General features: G+C 43.5%; 1 protein-coding gene across 1 annotated transcript in view; it reads right to left on the bottom strand.

The window, feature by feature from the left end:
- The window catches only part of LOC138603388 (interleukin-1 receptor accessory protein-like 1), a 288,278-nt gene that overhangs the window by 196,285 nt on the left and 70,659 nt on the right, over window positions 1-21,334 (bottom strand). The window contains exon 2 of the mRNA XM_069675137.1: window positions 562-841. Coding sequence (XP_069531238.1) covers window positions 562-841 — 280 coding nt within the window. The remainder of the gene's footprint in view (window positions 1-561; window positions 842-21,334) is intronic.

The following is a 21,334-nucleotide window of genomic DNA, read 5'->3' as shown; positions in this document are numbered from 1 at the left end:
TCAGGCGAGTGGAAAAGGAAGATAGTACCCTTTTTTATCTTAGCTGCCTTTTTTTCCCTTACCTCAATCTCCCCTGTGCTGAATTACTGTCCATTCTCTTTCATCTCACTCAGTTTTCAGGAAGAAGGAGGTGTGAGGGCCAAAGACTTATGGATTTACCAATTGCACCTAATGGCTTACTGTCCCCCAGAGGAGAATAAAGAAATAATTTAGCATATCAAGCGCAGCAAAGGGGCCTCATACTGTTAGATGATGCTCTGTGGACCAAGGACCAGTGCTCTTTTGGCCAGAGATGAGAGACTCCATTAGAAATCAACAGGGGATGACTTCAACTTAGCTTTACTCGGGCCCACAGGGCTCCCGAAAATGTTATTTACCCCCTCTATTTTACCGACACACTGCTGGGAAAACAAATTCAGGATGGGGGAAGAGTTTCTCATGAAAGCTTACTCCCGGCGCACCAAAAATAATAAAACTGCAATTTAAATTTTACAGCAATGAAGAGAGGAGTATGCAGTTTGTCTCCAGGTTGAGCTAGTTAGAAAAACCACAGGAACTTACCTTAATACGCAGGAATAGTACCCCACATCGTCCAACTCAGCTGGTCGAAACCAGATGGCGTCCTCCTCCTTGCTCATTCGTGCGCCGTCGAAACTGATGGGCTCCTCAAAGTCCCCGTGTCCTGCACTTTTGTACCACATAAGGCTAAGTCCCGCGGCCTGCGCATGGGTGTAGTTGGCGCGGATATATCCATAGAATAAAGCACACTTAATCCGTACAGGTTCCCCCAGAAGCACCTTGTATTTCAGGTAGTCCACCGACCAATCCGTGCAGCCTTCCACTGAAAGAAAAGGAGGCAAGAAAAGAAAGAATTCAGCAGGAGTCACCACGCACAAGATTTGTAATCATGAAAAGGGTTTGTGGCAAGCAGGACAGGACCACTTTCAGCGCTGGCATCAGTTTGTCGGTTCGTGTGCTGTGCCAGCAATCCTTGTATCACAATTAATCAAGTCGCTCTTTTCCTCTGTGCAGCACTGAGCTCTGAGGCTCCTTTTTTTTGTTGTCCTCAAAAACACAGAAAGCAAATGAAGCGACTTCCAAACACCTCATGACTCCCGGAGTGTGTGAATGAATTGATGAATTTTAAAAGAGACAACTGCTATCCTTCACATGTGTAAATATGTTGATTTCATTATGTAATATCCTCTTTAAAGGGATAGTTCGGATTTTTGGACACCAAGTTGTGTAGTAGTGTAGTGGATACAAAGCTTTGAGCTTACTTACAGAGTCCTGTGGTCGGATTTCTGAACGTAGAAGAAGTAGTTCCGGAGAGATGCCTGGGTCATGAAACCAAAAAGTTTAACCCTACAACTGCCCTGCCGCAGGCGTACTGATACTAGATTGCACAACAGAGAAAAAAACGGTGTAGTATATGAAATCCTAGGATGATGCTTTTGTGTTGAAAATGGATCACCATGGTTACATGACCCTGGCATCTCACCGGAACTACTTCTTCTACCTTCGGACCCGGCCAGAACTCCCACCACGGGAAAAATCCGAACTATCCCTTTAATGCCAACATGAATTTCTGCATTCAATCATTACGCCCTTCTTCTACATTGCTCTATCTATATTGACATGTGTGTCTCCGTCTAGTACACAAAATGAGTCTATTGGTGACAAACAGTGTATACGCCAGCATCCAAATGTGTTTAAATGGCGCTGATGGAAAATTAGACGCTGCTGTCAGTCTGCGTTCATTTTCTAAACCTGTCAGGTTTTTTTCAGCTCTCAAATGTGGTTTTCATTCATAGGAAAGGAAAAAAGGAACCCCCCTCATAGTGTGCCGCTGAACCTGCCAAGGCTGAGCAATAGGGGTCTTCCTGCGAAGACATCTAATAAAGCCCACCAACTGTCAGTCAAAGAAAAGTAACAAAAATTGGATTATGACTGCATTATTCATGCACAGCAGGCAAAGGTATGGTTCGGATTCTGAGATTTATTTTCCACCTTTGGGTGGATGTAAGATTCATGAAAAACACCAGATATTAAATTGATATTTCATCCTTACCAAATTCTGGCACAGCAGTGAAACTCGCAATAAATAGATCAAACCCTGAGCTGCTGATTGAGACTTTCGCACACAAATGTATGTTAAGCTGCAGCCAGAAATGCTTTCAGGTATCTGTGGCCTGTACAGCGTGGACTTTATTTATTGGTAGGTACACATTGCTGCCCTTTTATTTCACACTTTTGATCCAGATACATTTATCAAAACGTGTATCTGTCTCTTCCCTTTTAAGAAATTAACACAAAACTTGTTTTCCATTTGAAACCCAGAGTGTCTTCACCAAATCAAAAACAAGCATCCTGCCTGCTTCATCTTCCCTTATCCGCTTTCCCCTTCCTGTTCCTGACACCTTCTTTTCCCTCGCCTCACCTCGCTGCATCACTCTTCCTTTAAAAACAGCTGGCGAGCACAGCTGCCGCAGACTCAACAGGCTTCGCTAATTGAGCCTCTATAAATGTTTTATTTACCAAAGAAGCAAGTCGGCCGCCAATCAGCGAGGTGCGGCGTGTGCCGCAGTTGTCGGGGGCAACCAGGGGGAGGGGCGCTGGTGGGGAATTGATTTAACCGTGCTGATTTGCGTTATTGTATTGCATTATGAGGCACAGTAAGGGTCATGCTGTGAGCAGCAGCAACAGCGCTGGTGGGCGCTTAAGGAGCTGGAGAAAGGAAGAAAAAAGGGAAAAGCGTCGTCTAAATCACTTGAGCGGTGAAAAATGAGGACGACATAATGTCACATTGAGAAACTTCCAGGGCAGCTGCAGTGGAGTTTAATAGCTGAAGATCCATCAGTTACCAAACACTTGCAGTGACAGATTTTGGGACGATCCATCAGAATCAAAGAGCAAAGTTCAATATTCAAATATTGTGGAGGAGGGATACATCAGCGAGGCTGAAGGAGCAGTTTCTCCACTTAAAGAAACCTCAGTAAACCAGGAGGTTTGTGGCAGATGGATGTCTTTCTTTCCACCATGCATCAGGTGTGGATGTGTACATGCATGTAAAAAGGGTGTGTGCAGGCTCCTCCACGTGACAGCTTTATGAGCCAACATGAGGCCCCTTACATTGACCACATGCAGCCTTTGCTATGCTGATATGTTTTGTTCCTCTGGTAAGCAAAGGGGTTGGGCTGCCCATTTCCCTTTCTTCATTTATTTAACAGTTGCATTTTTACTTATATTTGTTTTGGTTGTTCTGATTGTCTTTACTCACTGTGCACTAAGGGTAGCTTTGCATTTACCTGATTTTGAGGCTCTTTCTCGAAGAGGGTCTAGATTTAGTCTAGTTTAGCCTAGTTTCCCCTTTCAGTTGTGTTGCTAAGTATGTGTTTAATAATACTAAATCAATTTGTGTTTCATAAAATAATCACACCCAGGGTCAGGTAGTATTCAACATACCTAAAAACCTTCACAGTCAGGGGGTCAGATAGGTTATTACTGTCCTTTGCCCCTCTGAGTTTAAGCCCTCCATACAAGTGCGTTCAAATGGTTTAAAGATATTTCATTTACCATAATGTTACAAACACAGAAAGGCAGCAGTCTTCACATTTTAAAGCTCCTGTGAGGAACTTTCGGTTTGCCTTGATTTTGGCGCCCCCTGTGGACAAAGTGGTACCTCATATTGTAGCTATGCAATCAATTTCCTATTACTCTAATGTGTTTTTGAGTCCAGTTGGTAAAGTTTTTTTTTTTTTTTAAACTGTATACATATTTTAATTCAATTATTTTTTGGAGCCTCTCCTTCCTCCTGAAACCAACAAGCTGTTTGTCATACAAAGGTTAGATCGACATGTGCGGTCCCACGTGGGGGAGCGGCCACACCGCACTGTCACTCTAAAGTTGTAGAACTCATGGCTGCTCTAGGATCGGTTATTCGGCCTTGTGTGTAAGAGCCAGAATCGCCAGGAGGTATCAGAATGGTAAGTTGAGCAACGACTTGACTGCAAGCTGGTGCAAGAAGGCGGCCTGAGGTGAATGAAGGTGAATTGCGATTGGTCGATTTCAGCGGAAGCAAGGTTCTGTGTAGAAACCCGCAGCTGCTCTGAACGGCCCGTTTCAGAGGCGACCTTTTTAAAAATATCATTTTGGAAAAACACAGAATTATGCCGTTTTCACGTTTTAAAAAAATGTGAAAGCCATGCAAAATATGAGAATATTTCATCTCTTTCTTTTAAAAGTCAAACGTATCACTCGCTGTGAATCTTTGCCATGGAAAATAAAGGAAAAAAAGGCTGTTTTGGCAGCACAAGGTTAACCGCCTCGTCTGACACCTACCCCTCGGCAGCGGTTACAGGCATTAGACATGACTAAAAAGATATAATCAACTTGTCGCTGATGGTCTTGTTTGCTTTTGCAGCTCGTATGGAGACATCAGTGTTCATTTCAGTCAGTTTCATAACCTGCTAAAAAACTGCTCACAGGAGATTTAAATTAGGAAAAAAAGGAATATTTGGGGGAATTTTGGTGCAACAAATTTAATCAGTTATCAATTTCCTTGATCTTTGTTTCTTTATTTCATTGAAAGGCTTTCTGGGAAATGTAGGAAATCAGTTTCGGATGCAAATGAAAGAGAAACGTAGAACTAAAGATGGACTAAAATGCAGCACCCTCATGATATAACTCGTCCTGGGATTGACCTGGAACACCAAAGACTGAGAGTATACATTACACAGCTTTAGAGTATTTAAGAGTAAATGTTTCCTTTAAATGAACAAGTGCTGTAATTTAACTGTGAGGCAGCTCCAGCTCATTTTACCTGCAGCATAAAAGCCAAATCTGCAGCAGCTTTGCTGATACAAATTGATCCAAAAACAACAGTAGGTTGCCGTTTTCTGAGAACACTGCATCCTGACGCAACACTTTCACATCGCCCTCCAGACGTTTCTTTGATATTCTCAATTAGGTGGGTTGAAAAAAAAAAAAAAGGAGCAACAGAACGAAAAACAACTGAAATTGTACAAAGAGTGATTCACCAGAAGCAAAATTAAGCAAATACAAACGCCAGAGTGGGAAGCGTGTGCTCCGAGAGCTACTCGACACCACAATCCTTTCATTGTGATTATGTCCTGCTGTTGCTAAGGCAACAAGGGGTCTACCCCCTCGCTTATCAGGAACTTGCTAATTAGTTTGTGGACGATAATAACTTGAAGGCTTAAGGTAAGACAACCACGGCCAAGACGGTTTCACTTCTAATCATGTGTTCTAATTGAGACTCTCGAGTGTTTTTACCCTCACAACTAATAAAAACAGCAGGGGAGTGCAAAAGGTCACGGAGGCAGGCAGAGGCTCAAACGGAGAACAAGATTAGTTCGGCCAAAGTGAAGCAAGAAGTATCAGCTAATCTCTCTGATAAGTCTTTGATGCGTACATTCTCACAAATCATGAAGACTCAAACATGGTTTTTTTATGGTCGCAGTACAAAGGCAGAGACTTCAAATCAACACAGCTCACTAATCCCAAACATGACCAGTGGTGACACGATCAAGCAACTTTGCTTAGCTTAAACACGGCTTCCCACCTGACCCTAGATCTATCTATCTATCTATCTATCTATCTATCTATCTATCTATCTATCTATCTATCTAGTAGGTTCTTTCCAGATAAATATATCACATACAAAGGAAATGTCATTTGAACGACAAAAATGTAAAGATATGTATGAATAAATGAATGAATAAGGCTTCCTGGTTCTAATCCCGGTTTGGATGTAGGGGGCCTTTCTGTGTGTTCTCCTTGTGCACGCGTGGATTCACTCCAGGTACTCCGGCTTCCTCCCACAGGCCAAAGACATGCTTGTTAGCGTCATTGGCGACTCTTAAATTGCCTGTACATGACAGCGTGAAAGGTTGTCTGTCTCTGTGTGTCAGCCCTGTGATTGACTGCCGATCAGTGCAGGGTGTAACCCCGCCTCTCGCACAACGACAGCTGGGATCGGCTGCAGCCCCCCCCACCTGCGACCCTGAACAGGATAAGCGCTGTCAAAGTATCTTTTGCAACACGCCCCACCAGCTGACCGATAAACCAGTTTTTGCGCCCTTAACATATTCCGCCAGCCCAGACAGAAAAGAAACAGACAAATTTACTCACAAGTGCTTTCAGTTTGGCCGCCCAGACTGGATTCGGGACCAGAAAACACACAGTAAATGCATCCCTGCCAAACATCAGACAGCCCGGCTCTGTCACTGCCTCTCCTATCAGCACTGCAAATAAACACTCCCATGAACATTTTCCCTCTTACTGAAGGAAAATAATGTCTCGCAGACAGATAGGGGGGTTTGATGGTGTCTGAGGAGCTAATATTCGTTATCATGCAGAAAAGAGCAAATCTGCACGCATAGTAAGTTTGGGTAAAGCATAAAATGATACATGTGGATGTTGAAATCTTTGAAGTAAATAATTGAATTACATACATATTAGCATGCATCTGATAAAGAGACAATTGCAAAAGGGAAAAGTGATAAAATAAATGGTCCAGTGGAAAACATATGCATCAGTGGGTCCTTTCAACAGATAAAAGATGCTGTTTAACCACCCTAAGGCTTTCCATTACTACACTGTTTTACGGAGAAGTTAAATAAAAAATAAAAGCATCTAAATCTTAAATTAATTTCCCTTTAGGGGCGAACTTCAGCCCAACTCTTTCAAAGCGTTTGCTGTATTTATCTCCTATACCGCCACGAGGAAGCTTGCCAGCGCCATACGCGTTATCTCCCACCTATCCTCAAAACGCCTGTTCCAGAGTTTCAGCCGAGGGTTATCGTTCACTTCAGTGAGTGGGGGTGGGGATTCTGCATAATCTGTTGGCAGGAAACAAACATGGTACAAAGCCTAATTGAACTCGATTAACATTTCCCTGCTCACCAGATTTCCATTCTGCCGGATCACAATTGGTGAGGGAATTGGCCAATCTGCTGAGTGATAACAACAACTCCGGCAGCTCTTCAGCTAACGGGACATCAAGCACGCGCAGCGGCCGCCGCTGTAATACACATGACCGGTCGGTGAAGAGGGGTAATTCCTCAGACGCCGTCCCCGAGCTGAAGAAATGGTATCTGTTATCTGTCAGTTGTCATGTTTTGGCGAATGATCACAGAGGCAATGTTTGCGTGTCACTCTGTATGGAAATCATGGTTTAATGGAGCTAGATTCACTGACACCACCTCGAAAGCAGGGTCCTCTATATCCCGGTTTAACCAGGCCATTAAACAAAGACAGGGCCATTTGTCAGGCCTGCCTTGCTTTTATGTTTGTCATGTTTGTCTCATTTGTCTGACTGTGTAAAAGGCATGAAGCGCATTTATAAAAAGGGTCTTATCCGCATGTTTCGTGTTGGAAACCAAAGCGAGGACGTGATTCATACGAGGAAGACAGAAAAACAACATGGAAATATTTTAAAGGTTCCTTTCTCAAGGCTTTGTATACATTTGCTTTTAGTTACATTAAAAACACTGATGCTTTTATTTTGAAAAGGTATTTTTCCTTTCAAGAAGCAGCTTAATGAGTACGCAATGTATAAACTCTCTTCCTATTTTTCTTAAGTTTAAGGTTTAAGATGCTGCATTAGCTGTGTGCACGGTAACTCATGTCAAGTAATTAGCATTCATTAACACATGGGTTTAACGGATACAGACTATAAATGACTGTTTATGTTGTATTTAAGGCACATGGGACAAAATGTGCTTTAAGTAGAAAGTGAGGAAAACATCTCATGTGTATTTGGGTTAAAAACTGACTTATTATTTCGTATTTTCAGGTGCTTTTCAAAGAATAGTACCAGGGACCTCTCTTGAAGGAACTAAATGGTTCCTGTGGCCCATTGTTGTCTGTGTTTCCACAGCGGCCTAAAGTCCAGAGAAGATTAAGCAAATCAGGCCAATGACGTATGACGAAGCAATAAAAGTAGCTGCACTACATCGCCAGACCAGTAGGTGGCGGTAAGAAGAAGATGAAGGCCATCCACCAAAGATGATGCCATAAAATGCCACGAACGAGCCGGTATCATCATTAGTGCGACACTACAGTTAGCCTGTTAGCATGGAGGAGATGCAGCTTTCTTCTCTGACTCCATCTCAAAGCATGGTGATAACAGTGAGCTTGCAGCTGCAGTCTTTTAAACATGGCCTGCCCTGAAAGTTCCTGGACCTTTGTTTAGTGCTACCCCCCCGAGCAGGGACTTTCAGGGAGTAAATCAATGACCCCGGAACTAAATTTAGATCCTGGTTCCTGCTATCGAAAAGCACCTTTATTTATGTATACATGCAGCCCTCTTTCTGTAACAGGAACATTGTGACTTCACGGTGAAATAAATAGTGGAATTCATGATAATATAAGAAGGTTAAATCAGGTTAATTCATTGTCATTGTGAGGTTCAAGATCGACGATGTCAAGGTTATGCTGAACATAATTGAACTGAATTTAAAGAGTTAGAGTGACACATGAGTTATAAAAGGATGTTAGTATTGTTGTTTAGCTCTTACGGTGTGTTCACTCCGTTAACAGACAAAAGAACTACATTCAATAAAACACTGTGAACCATCAATAAAAGAGTCACACCATCATTCAGCAGAGTTCTGATGCCAAACTAAGTCCCTGTGTTGATGCTTTTTAAAAGAAAATCTAATGTATCATACAAGGTTTAAATGGAAATATAGGCTGAAGGTCAACACAAAGAACTATTTAACAAAGAAGGTCTTTAGAGTCTAATTATCCTTCCAAAATAAAACATACACCATAATTCAAAGCATTTCCTCTCAGGTAAACACTGTTTTAATTTGACCCTCACACTTAAATGAATCACACAGGAAATCAGCTGAAGTTGCTTTCTGAATTCAAAGTAAATTAAAATGCACGCTCTTGTATAGAAAGCAGCTGGCCTATTGCTTCTTTACATTTGATATACGGGGCATGGTGCAGCCGTCTGCAGAAACGATTCCCCACAGACGCGTCCAAAATGCTTTTAAAAATGCATAAAATAAAAACATGTGTGATGCATGTCTCATTTAAAGGCCACCTCCATAAAGCTAAACAAATGTTATGTCACCGTGCTTCTGCTGCATTTTACTGTCACTTGAGAACGAGCGTGTGTCCCTTCTGGAGAGGAGGTGATCAGCTCATAAATTGGGTTACAGGTCTGCTGAGGGGTAATCGTATGCAGATTGAGTCAGGTCACCACGGAGACTCCTGCAAAGTGTCTGTTCTCTCATAAGCACTCAGGAAGATGGTTCGCTACCATTTTTCTCCATAAAAGCTCCGGTGTAATTCAATCAGAAAGGCGTGCATACATTAGAGCGAGGCTGATTGGATAAACACACAAGCATCTACACACACACACAATCTATGAGGTGACGCGACATCAACCTTTACTTGCCCCTCATGAAGTGTAGTGTCTTAGCTGGCCTGGCTCCAGGGTCCCTAGAGAAACTTATCAACTTCACAGCCACGGGGAGGCACAGGGAAGGAGAAGGATGTCTTGAAATCTTGACCTGCCATTTTCCACCTTGTGAAAACGCTGTCGCAGCAGAGTGCCTCTCAATTAAGAGGAATATAGCTCTGATGTGTGGGAAAGGTAACCTCTCGGCTGCCCGCGTGCAGCAGGAGATTACCTGCATGATTGAAGGACCTCCAGCAGGTTGAGAAAGAGAATGAGTCATCAGCCAATAAAGCAATCAGCCATGGCCCTCTGCATGTGCGAGGATGTTCCCACACACTGTACGCGCGCACACATCATAAGACCTCTGGAGCAGTGAGAAAGACTCCGGCCTTGTGCTTGAGGAAAGAGCGATCTATTTCCAAAATTATAGGAGGGAAATTAAAGGCTGTATACTGTTGGTGTAATGGCACTGCAACAATACAGAGCTGCAAATGCTCAAATGACCAAAGCTAATGGCCATATGGTGACATAAATGAGACCAACCACCTGGGCGTAAACAGGGGTCTATAAATATACAGAAGGGAAAGTGCAGACGATGGAGAATTTTGAAGGAATAGTACAAAAATTATGGAAACTTTCTTTCAGAGAGTGAGGTAAACTTCATCAAAGCAGAACCCAAACACTCTGCTCTCTGAAAACTTGTTAAAAAAGGCAATTAAACCTTAAATCACATGTTGTATTTTTACATTCTGTTCATGTACTTGTTAAAACACACAACATTTAAATGAGTAGGATTTAATGTTTAGTGTGGGACTGTGGTGCAGCAGGCTGTGGAAGGAGGAGCGCTCACTAAAGGGGGGTGGGAATTTGCGTTTAAAGCACAGCCAGGATAGTGTTTTACCCTCACTTCCAGCCTGTATGCTAAGCTAGGCTAACTACAACTCGACTGCAGCTCCTTACTTATCTTGTCATAGCTCTTGGTTTTAATAAGGCAGTCTAACTGGAGCCGAGTACACCAGCTGGGCGTAAAAAAATAGGTCTTTTCTCTTACGTCTGGCTTTGCTATGACCGACTTCTTGATTCGAATTTACACTGAGTGACACCTGTCGTGGCTGCGCCCGGTCATATGATGCGTGTCCACGTGAACACTCACAAAGCGGTGACTGTTGCCAAGCAACACACTTCTCCACTCTCTCTCATCACATGATACTTTTTGCAGATTGTTTGCAGAACATAAAAATGTTCTCACAGCAACACTGAAGAACAAACTTACAAAAAATAAAAGCTGTCAACAAGGAAATTGATCACCGCTGCAATCAATAATGATAAGCATGCCGTGTCTGATGTACATTTATAATGTCCCACACGGTGTTTTGAAAGGCACCATTAGCATAAAATCTGAGCGCCATCTGACCTGCAGGGCGGGGACAGCGCCTACACATGGCACGTGGCTGAGGGGAGAGCGCTTCAGTTAATTCAAACAGGACTTGCATCAGCTCACTGTCCAATCACGGATGACTCGCTCATTTAAATGCCCTTAAATTAATCATCCTGAAAACAGGCGTGCAGCCATTGTGTTTTTCTTTAAAGTTTTGTGACCGTTACCGTGGGTTTAAGTCTGACTTTCTAAACTTAAGCCTGCTCTGTGCTAGGCATAAAAGATAAACCCAGGTGCAACACAAACAGGGCTTAAGTCCAACCAGTTCACATGGCGTAATTAAAAGTCAGCTCTAGGTCAGACGTAACGTTACACACTGGTGCAAAATGTACATGGGAGATAAAGGTCTGCTTCTTTGCGGCCGCTATGATTGTGAAACCTGTATGCTTGCTGCCCTGTTTGACCAATTTCTTGTGACGCTGGCGCCTTCCGAGTGCTAAGACATTAGTACAATCTTATCATAACCTACCCGACTGATGGCCCAAGCCAATTACCACTCCAGCACCGTAGTTTTCCTTCCATGCACAGACATAAAAGTGGAATGAAAGTAACAAAGTTCATTTTCCAAAATATTAAACTGTTCTTTTAAAATTCAAAGAAAAGAAGCATATTCCAAAACCATGTATGATTAGATGTAGATTAAAAGATTGATATTTTAGCAGAGTGACTCGAGCTGCTCAGCTTATTTCATGATTGCAGTGACATTTACCTCCCAACCTCCTACCCGCTCCTCACAAGCAGATAAAACAGCTCTATCTCTGCCCGTCTCGCCTGCACTTTACTCTCATGACACTTCATCTTCATTTGTCGTTTGTCTCTCTCTCGGTCTCTCCCTAACTCGCCCTCTCTTCTTTGACAGCCACCAGGCTGTCATTTATATGCAAATACTCATGTGATCGAGGGAAAAAAAAAGAGAAACCGTTTTTCTTCCTATCACAAAATAAACACGGCCTGCAATCTTGCCGGCATCCCCCGTCTGTATCTGATTCGGCTCCCCTGATTGGACACGGGGCTCCGGAGAGAGCGGCGCCTGCTGTCACCAATCATGGGTTAAATGCTGACGGGGACAGAGAGCACAGAGAGGTAGCTGATGGGACGGGGCCGACTTCGCCGGGATGGACCCTTGCAGGGAGGAGAATAAGGAAAGAGGCGCAGGGGAAAGTAAACACACGCACGAACAGGTAGGTAAAACGAGTTTGGCAGAGACTGCTCAGGTAGAGTACAAGCTGTTTCTCACTGTCACAGTTTATGAAGGCAGCAGATGTCTACACACACGCACTGACAACAGATACACATCACTTTATAACTTTTTCAATTTGGCAACTTATCAATTTGAGCATAACAAAGATTTCCTGATCTTATCTTTGAACACATGCACACTCACAGTCTAGCATTTTAAGAATTGCACTGAAGTGGCCTTTTGAGTCTGCATGTGTGGCACCAGAAAGAGTCAGACAACCTTCACTGAGGTCCAGAATCCTTCTTGTCTTTGTGCTGGTTCAATGCAACAGACAAAAACATGTTTCAATTTTGCAGTAGCGACAAAAGTCTGCTGAGAAAGTGTTTCCTTTTAATGGTCAGTGACTCCTGATGGTTTTACATAATGTTTGCAATGCAATTCAGATGTAGATTTATGCAAATAAAGTGGTAAGTGGCCACTTTTGTGCTGTTTATGCACAGCACTCAACATTCATCACCTGTCAGTCAGACAGTGTGTGAAGCCTTATTTGGGCATCTGAGGGTAGCACCTCTTATTTAGCTAGTGAGGGTTTCCCTGCTCATGCTACCTGAGCCGCTTTCCCACTCGTGAAAAACCCGTTAACACCTGGCTTTTTTGCTTAAAGGGAAAGGTTACAATCGGCATTCAGACCCGGGTCAAGTCATCGCCCTAATTCCGGTGGGAAAGGGGTATCTCTTACCACTTCGTATAATAGTTATTCAGTCAATAACCACAGGATGACAGCCTGTCTATTTCCTGTTTTAATGCTTGTTGTGTAAAAGTCTGTCATATCTCACAGGATGTCCTTCTCTAGGTAGCATGAGCAGGGAAACCACACTAGCTAAATAAAAGGTGCAACTCTCTAAATATTACCATTACTTTGTTTCCCATCTAAAAAGCGGGCTGCGTTTTATATACCGTATTATTTTGTTACGGTATTTCACCCAGACGATGGCGCTATAAGCTAGCTCACGCTTCTTCCCGGACATGCGGCGTCACGACTGCCAAGGCAGCCGCCATCCTCACCACAATCAACATTAACGTAGGCCGCCAGCTAGCGCAGCAGTAGCTAGCAGGATTGGTAACTGGTGAAATGAAAATAAATTGAAATAGTGTTGAAATAACTGTTTTATTAATAGCTAGCAATAGAAACACTTTTTCCTTCTGCATCTTATATTCCGGGGCGACCTATATTCTGGATTTTACGGTACTTTAAAAAGGACAACACTGTAGCCTGTGAGTGTTTAGCTATTGTTTTCCTTGAGTGCACTATTAGGATGCACAAGGGGGGGAAACTAAACTCTGTAGAAGCACAACTCTTCAAAGCAGTATGTAAATCAGCCTGTTTGACTCTATATAGGTGATTAGCCTTGTTTCCCCTTTCACGCTCAACAGCACTCCTATCAAATTTGTCATCCAACACTCATCTGTGTCCAAATCTGACAAAGTGTCTCATCATCCCATCAGATCATCTCAGCGTGAGAGTCTGCGATGACTTCTACTCTGACTCAAAAAGAGGTGATTATGTCTCCCGAGCTGCGTTTTGATTCTCCCGAGCAATCAAACTCTGAAGATTGACTTGTATCCATATGTTTACTCGTTCTTCGCGCTTGTTTCGGGGGACCGTTTGACAAGGAGCAGATGTAAACGTGCTCCTGTTATGGCAGGGGTGTCTCCTCCAGAGAGAGCACTTTATAATCAGTAAATCATCCTTCTGTTCCCAAAGGCGCCGCTAATCCTCTCATCGAACAAACAGCCTTAGGAAGCGTCAAGACACGCAACATAAACAATACCGACTCCTGAAAAAACACCCAAGTGCTGCATTGCAGACATGACTGCGCACATAGGAGGAGAGTGTGGATAAGACATTTTCTCCACACACTCTCACCCACCCACACAGGTACAAAATACACACAGGGAACACACACACACACACACACACACACAGAAATCGGGCCACACAGAAGCCTTGCTGCCTCCGCTGGCAGCCCTGTCAGCCTGTTATTCTGTGCTGTATCATGGCGGTGTGGGTGCGCTAAGCCGGTGACTCAGACCCTCGCCGGTCCACTACAGACACCGACACACCATTTGGGCGTTGTGCTTCGGTGCCCCGGCGAAATGAGCGTTGGTGAAAATAGAGCGTGCCCAGATGGATAGAGAAGCCTTGTCACATCAGCCTGCGCGCCAGCCGTCTGTGAAATGATAAGATGGCGAGAATATGTAACAAAGCAAGCAGCGGGCGCCGTCCTGATGGGCGCCCGTGTCAGCTCTCATACGTCAACTCTGACCTTATTTTTTGTCTCTCATTTTTTCCCACACTGTTAACTACCACAGCATCATCCCTTTCGCTCTCCTCCTCTGTCTCTATCTTCAAGCTTTTCAGTTCTTGTGCAGGAGAGTGGGAGGTTGCGCCGGCGGTTCAAAGAGAGAGAAAGAAAATTATGATGGAGGGATGATTCAGGCTGCAGATCACAAGGACAGTAAGGTCCCCAAAAGCCAAGAAAGTGCGGATGCTTGTGCTGTAAATCGCGTTGCCATTGGCAATCACCAGTAATTCAACATGAGTGGACGGTGAGTCAGAGTCTTCAAGGTCGAGTATTTAAGAAAGACAGAACTTCAGGAATATTAAAAGGGATTCAGAGGTAAGGTGCAGCATTTCTGACTTCACTCTGCCTTTCAGTATGCACAAGAACACACACACACACACTCTAGTCTCACACACACACACACCGGCATCCAGGGATCCAGGGAAACCTAGTGGCCTGGAACAAGAGAAGAGCCAGAGCTTCCCATTAGAGGACATTACTGTCAAACACTGGAACGAAAACTACCTGCTGTACACTGATTACCAACCTACCTCCCGCTACAATTCAATTACAAACTGGATAATATGATGCACGGCACTCATTCTCTGTGACAGTGTTCAGCCGCTGACATGCAGAGGTGAGGACAGCTGGCGGAGAAGTTTCCTGCCTGTTTGTCATGCATGCACGTCCGGTACTTGGCACGGTCGGCAAGTAAACCGGGAGAGTAGCAAAAGTTCTACCTTCAGGATGTCGCAGCTAAGGCTCATGGTATTTAAATTCATGTTTTGCTTGCTTGTTTACCCATTAAAAGTTGGACCAGGGTCAAGTTGGACGTTATCCATCAGATCAGACCGTCATAAAATGAAAGATCGAAAACAGCCACGCTTGAATTTAGTCATTATTGGCGGCATTTGCCAGCAAAGCTTTCCATCCTACCCGATAAATCCATCCCATAGCCGTTATTAGATTCATTATTCAAGGACAAAATAGTAGTTTACTTTGAAAAGAGCAAAAAAAAAAGTCATCCATCGCTTTGAGATTATTTAATTACAAGTCAAAAGTCATTGATAGCAAATTGAAAATTAAAAAATAATGATTTATTGACACCCTTTTAAAATGTGTTTGCTTTATTGCTACAGCAATTAAATCAAGTGATGCTCTCCCTCCTGTTAGGCAACTTTACAAATCTATCACTTTAAATGATCGTCGAAGATGGACATTGTTTGAAAGGTCCTTTGTAAGAGCTCCTGCAGGATGTCTGGTGATGCTGGATTCTGCAAAAGCACTCTTCAGGTACTACAGTGCACACTATTTTTAACGTTTGTAGTTGGGAAGCCAGTGAGGGATCATGCCTTTGTCAATACTCTGGTACTTTGATACTCTTAGGCCATGTCCACAAAATGAGCTTTCTCTCTGCAATTTGGTGTTTCATCCACACAAGAACCTGAACCAGATCTTCTGTAAAACTCTGGCCAGGTTGGAGACTTTTAGAACCTCCGTTTCCACGGAGATGGGAAGATGTGGTAAACAGCGTCTCAGGCTGTGCGCCTCCTCATCTCCTTTGTGAGGCGTCACAAATGAGGCGACATTCCTTGCAAAATGACGGACGTGAGAAAAACAGTGATGCTTCTAAACCTCTAACTATACGTCTAATTCACAAACAGCAGCGCTAACAGCCCCGCACAGTTGGAGTGTAAATAATACCGTCTGCAGAAAGCTGGTGGTACCTGCGAGGCGGGAAGATAAGGGCCGTGACGCCTTTTCCACCTTTGACCAAAACAACTAAAATGTGCAAATACAGTCTGTTAATAATATTCTGTCATTGCTTTTATAATCAGGAGATCCGGAGCTGTCCGTGGCTCATCCCTGGAACATGGGCACACTTTGTCCACATGTGTGGAGACGGTCTGGAGCCGCTATGCATGATGGTGATTATTATATGGACGGGCTGCTGTTGCGCGCTCGCTCAAGGAAGAAAGCTGCGTTACAGAGAGTGAAACTAGAAAAACACTTGTCAAGTCTGGGCTTTACAATAAACTGAGCTGCCCCCTCCTCTCCATGTTTATTATCAATCTGTGGATGGACCACAGCTTCGGCTGACAGCTCCTCTTCACAATCAGACCAAAACAAGAGCAAAGTGCACGGATCTCCGAGACTTTATAGGCGTGTATAATCATCAGTGCAATTTGCTTTGTGAATAAGACCTTGAGACGGAGCAGACAGCGAAGGAATTGATGAGCAATTTATGGTGCTATCAGCACCCACAATCCATTCTTAGTGAATTCCCCCCTGAAGTTTTGAACTTAAAATTCTTGTGCGTACATATAAAAATGGTCCTGTTGCATGGCCTGATTGCCTTTATGGAAGTGGGTGGAACATGGCAAAGGAAGTGTGGTAACATAGAAGAGGAAAACTCTCTACTCCCTCTCCAGGCCAACTCTGGGTGTTATCAATGACATAAGCAACAGTATGAGAGGTCACCTCAGATCAGGGGATGTAGAAAAATGCAGAACACCGATTGACAGAGAACGCAGGCCATTAGCAGACACGCACAGACTCTCCCACTAGTCAATCATTTCCATTTTCTCTCCAGACGGAAGATGACTAACCGTCTCAAACGAGCCATTTTAAAACAATTTTACCTCTGGGAGGAGATTCTCCTGACATTAAAACTCCAATTATAATGCAGACTGTGGAATAAAGCGGCTCTGCAAATCACATATTAACTTATTCAAACTGGAAATCTCGAACGAAAAAAAAAAAGTGAGTAATTTATTGTAGCAGTCAAGCTGCCTGCCTACAGATAAATGCATTATTAAGTTGGTCTGAATGTAAACTGTTCGGAAAATCTCTCCAAAACAGCGTGAGAGCAGCGAGAGGCGAGTACAATAGACACGATTAAAAAATGTTTTAATTTGACGGTTAGGAAATAAATACTTGAAATTAATGCAAAATCTAAATGAATACAATTTATAACACGGCAAACAGGGAGCACTTGTATGTAGGTCAGCAACACTTTCAACTATGAAACTAATTAAATAAGAGATGATGGTCAATTTGAGCTATTTTCTTTAGTTATATAACTATGCACAACACACACAAACACAGCTTTATGTTCCACTCAATACACACAGAAAAAACAACTCCCTCAACACACACACGCTGCAATTCCCTTATCCCTCAGCAAACCGCCTGATAACAAGCAGTTCATTTTCCTGATTCCAAATAAGCCATCCTATTCTGCTCCAATTAGAAGCTTAGTACGAGTTTCATTACTATGTGCCGCACCCCGTCTTCTGCCTCAAAATGCACCCAAAGTTCAGAGATGGGCCACGCGGGGTGAGCGCTTCTGGGTGCGGTAACAGTTTAAAAAGTGAATTCAAGCACGGTCTCAGCAAATTAGGACCTTAATGCAAATTGAATTTACAATAAATCCACCTGGAGCGGCCACACACGAAAGGGAAGGAAGAGGCAAAGGAGGGAAAAAAGCCAGGAAAATGAAAATGGAGATCCTGGCACTATGAGCACACATTTGCATATACATAATTAATTAAACCGGGGTTCACTGCGTTAGATGGATGAGCGTCTGAGAGCAAACCGGGGAGCTACTGGAAGTGGAACAGTAATAAAAGGTTGGGGAAAAGGTGATTCTTATTTCAAGGAAGGGAATAATCACCCAGATTCAACTCACTGACTCATCAGTGTTGCAGTTTATAATGCATGGTGTATTATATGCACCAGATAAAAAGGGATGAATGCCAATAGATGCCACTTGCTGCGTCAGTTTGACAGCAGCAAAACAAAACTCAAAAAGCACTCCAGTGAAAGACTCGGTGGGCTTGTTAGTGAGAATCGCAGGTTCGGGGAGGCAACGATGGGGTAATGCAATACAAACAAACCCTCCGCAGAGGTGGTGGAGTCTGCTGAATTAATGCAATTGTTCCTCGCCTGTTCAGACCAGCTCTCTCATTTGGTAAGTGCTCCCACTGCAGCCTGACGAATGTGGGCATGCAGAGAAGTGAGGCCTTTGAAGGTGTCACCAGCTCCCCAAAAAAACAACAGGAGAAGGGTAAAAAGGATTTATTTTCTTTTTTTCATATTTCCTTCCAACGATCCTGGCTTACATTTTGTTTATAGCTGCAGAAAAAAAAAAAGGTTGTGGTGTTCTGGAGCTGCAGAGGACGATGAGTGTGTAACTCCTCCCAACAAGCTGCATCGGAAATTCATGAATGCAGTTTGCTTCAGAAGTAAACGTCAAATAAGGAGATGCAGCAGATAACATGAATGCCATGAGTAATAGCAGAAGTGATTTTACATATAAAGCACATCTGGAGCATCACATAATAGCTGCGTCTACAGAGGATGTGCCATTCATAGCCTGCGTCTGCGAAACGACAGTCTGGTCTACAGATGATTTCCTGTTCGCGTCACCGGCTTTTCCCGCCCTTACCCTTGCGTCACCAAACGTTGCTCCCGTCGCCTAGCAAAAGGTAGCTAACAGGCTAACTAGGTCTGTTTTTTTTTAACATGTGTAACGCTAGCTATCCGACTGAGTTGAAACCAAAAACACATTTAAATAGTACTCCTCAGCCGTTTAAGAGTCCGCCATCTCGTTTGAATTGAATGTCAGGATACATTGGGCCACTAAGGATGTACCCGATGGATCCTTCGTGGCCCGGGAAAAAGGAGGACGCATTTGTCAGACGCATCTGAAGGAGCCTTTGAAATGGGACAGCCTTCAAAGCGCCAATTGGCCTTCGAATACGTCCTGCGATCAGGACATTACACAACAACAAGAAAGCAATGGTAAAACTGGTTAGGGCTTCACATCCTTTTGCTGCGTTCAACACAACTGGGAACTCGAAGACTTCCTAGTAGAAGTCTCCAACTTCCGACCTCAGAGCGTTCCAGATTTCATGCAGAACATGTGTTACTATATGATAGTAGTAGTTATTCAATTTAATGCAGGCAAATATATATTATTTGTTCTGTTCAGTTGATAGTTTACCACGAACGATGTGCCTCTCAATGGGTACGGCCATTGTTACGCAATGTCAGACATCTGATTCTCGTGAAGTCGGGGTAGATGAATCTGCTCCGAGTTCACAAGAAGGAACTCTGATTTTGAATGGTGTTCCAGAGCAATTTTTTTAGTCGGAGGTCGGAAAAAGTCGACTCCCGAGTTGTCTGGAACGCAGCATTATCAAACATCTAATGATCTAATCATAACTCATCATTAACTGCTATGTCGGTTGAAATTCAGCAAAATGTGGACCTTTTTTTGGACCCTGTAGTTTCTGTAGTCATATTTGTTTTGTGGAGCCATATCTGGAGATGAGAGCAGGGATAGAAAACGCTACGTCATGCCTTATTCCAACAGAATGAGCTTCTATTTCTGGTGGTAGATGACTGGAGTTGTTTATTCTTCACATTACAGAAGCAAAGAGAGCTTGTTGGATGTAGCTAGCACACAACTCGGGTGGAAGAGTGAGCCACTGGTAAACAAAAGGAACTGGGATACTGGGAAAAGAACCTGTATTATCATCACTTCGCCCATTAGTCTTCTCTGGAAAAGCCAACAACAATCCTGACTCCCATGCATGTCAGCCAAAAGTCAATCAATGCATGACTAACAGATTGTTTCTTAGATATGGGCCTTCGAACAGAAAGGTTGGCCAATAGTGACGAGGCTGTTCTGGCATTAAAAGGCGGACACGACATGGTTGCATCCTCCGACCTCGCTGTAGAAAGAATGCGAATATGTTTACGAAGAATTGTATCTGCGGTGAATAAAGAATAAATCTTTGTAAAGAGAAAACTTTTGAAGCTCAGCCTCTTGAACCTGCAAAGCTACCATCTCTCCCGCCCAGGCTGCTTCATCAGATAATGCTGGAAAGGGCTGGAGGTCGGAGTAAAACAACTCCAACTGCAGCATATCTGTGCGGTAGCTGCACTGGATAAAACACCATGGCTCTGATATTGATCAAATGCTTAGACCCGTGCTCCAGTATATCAATCACACCAAACCAGCTCTGCTTTTAAGCCATCAATAGCAAAGTGTGCCTACCTCGATTGCAAATCCAACACATTTCAGTCCTTTTTAATATCACTGGCAGAATTAAGATGATTTTATTCATCCGTTTCTGTCTCATTCATCCTCCCTCGGCTGTTCCTGCGCCAGCAATCAAGGAAAATCAAGGAGGCAGTGCCCTTGGTTGGACTTTAGACAAAAAAAACATGATAATGCCTTTGGGCTGTAAGAGAGCTATGAAAAACTCTAATTCCCCCCGCTGAGATGAAGAGGATGTCATTTAGAAATTGAATTAGATTTTTCTTGCAGTTAAAAAGGCTAAAGAGGTCTGATGAGATGAAAAAAGTCATTACCAGAGTTTGACAAAAGCATCACACGAGAACAAGCTGAAAGATTTGAAAGGAAAAAACATGTTATTTCGGAAGTTTTTAAAATGCTGCATCTGGAAGCTATGTGAGACCCCTCCCTCTGCATCTACTCTGTAGTTCTGCTTTGCACGGGACGTTTTCAGGAGCGGCGCTGTTGTGGTTCCCTGAGCCAATCACAGCGTATAGGTGAGTGTGGGAGTGGTTTAAATTAGCATCTGGGCCCCATTCAGACCAGCGAACATGGCGAGAGAGCGACGCAGAGCTGGCCTTCTTTCTGTTGGACAGGTAGGTGCCTCAACCCGGGTAGGACAAGCTAACCGGCGGTTAGCAAGCTAGCACAAAGGTAACAGTGATGCTGTTGGTGTTAGCTCGGCAGGGTGGGCGTGTTCTCGCACGAGAGAAGACGAGCTCAGGAGGAGGGGCCCAGTTTGAATGTGTTGTTGATAAAATGCTACTTAATATACCTTTAACGTCAGTCATCCCTTCATTATTCCTGTGTTTCCTGTCAATCCGTTTGACTTTAAAGTCAGAGCAAA

This window comes from Semicossyphus pulcher, unplaced genomic scaffold (genome assembly GCF_022749685.1).
Source record: "Semicossyphus pulcher isolate SPU_LCO1_2020_fin unplaced genomic scaffold, fSemPul1.0.p SCAF_24, whole genome shotgun sequence".
NCBI classification, from domain to species: domain Eukaryota; kingdom Metazoa; phylum Chordata; class Actinopteri; order Labriformes; family Labridae; genus Semicossyphus; species Semicossyphus pulcher.
Note: the sequence above shows the minus strand (reverse complement) of the source record. Positions and strands in the feature narration are given on the sequence as shown.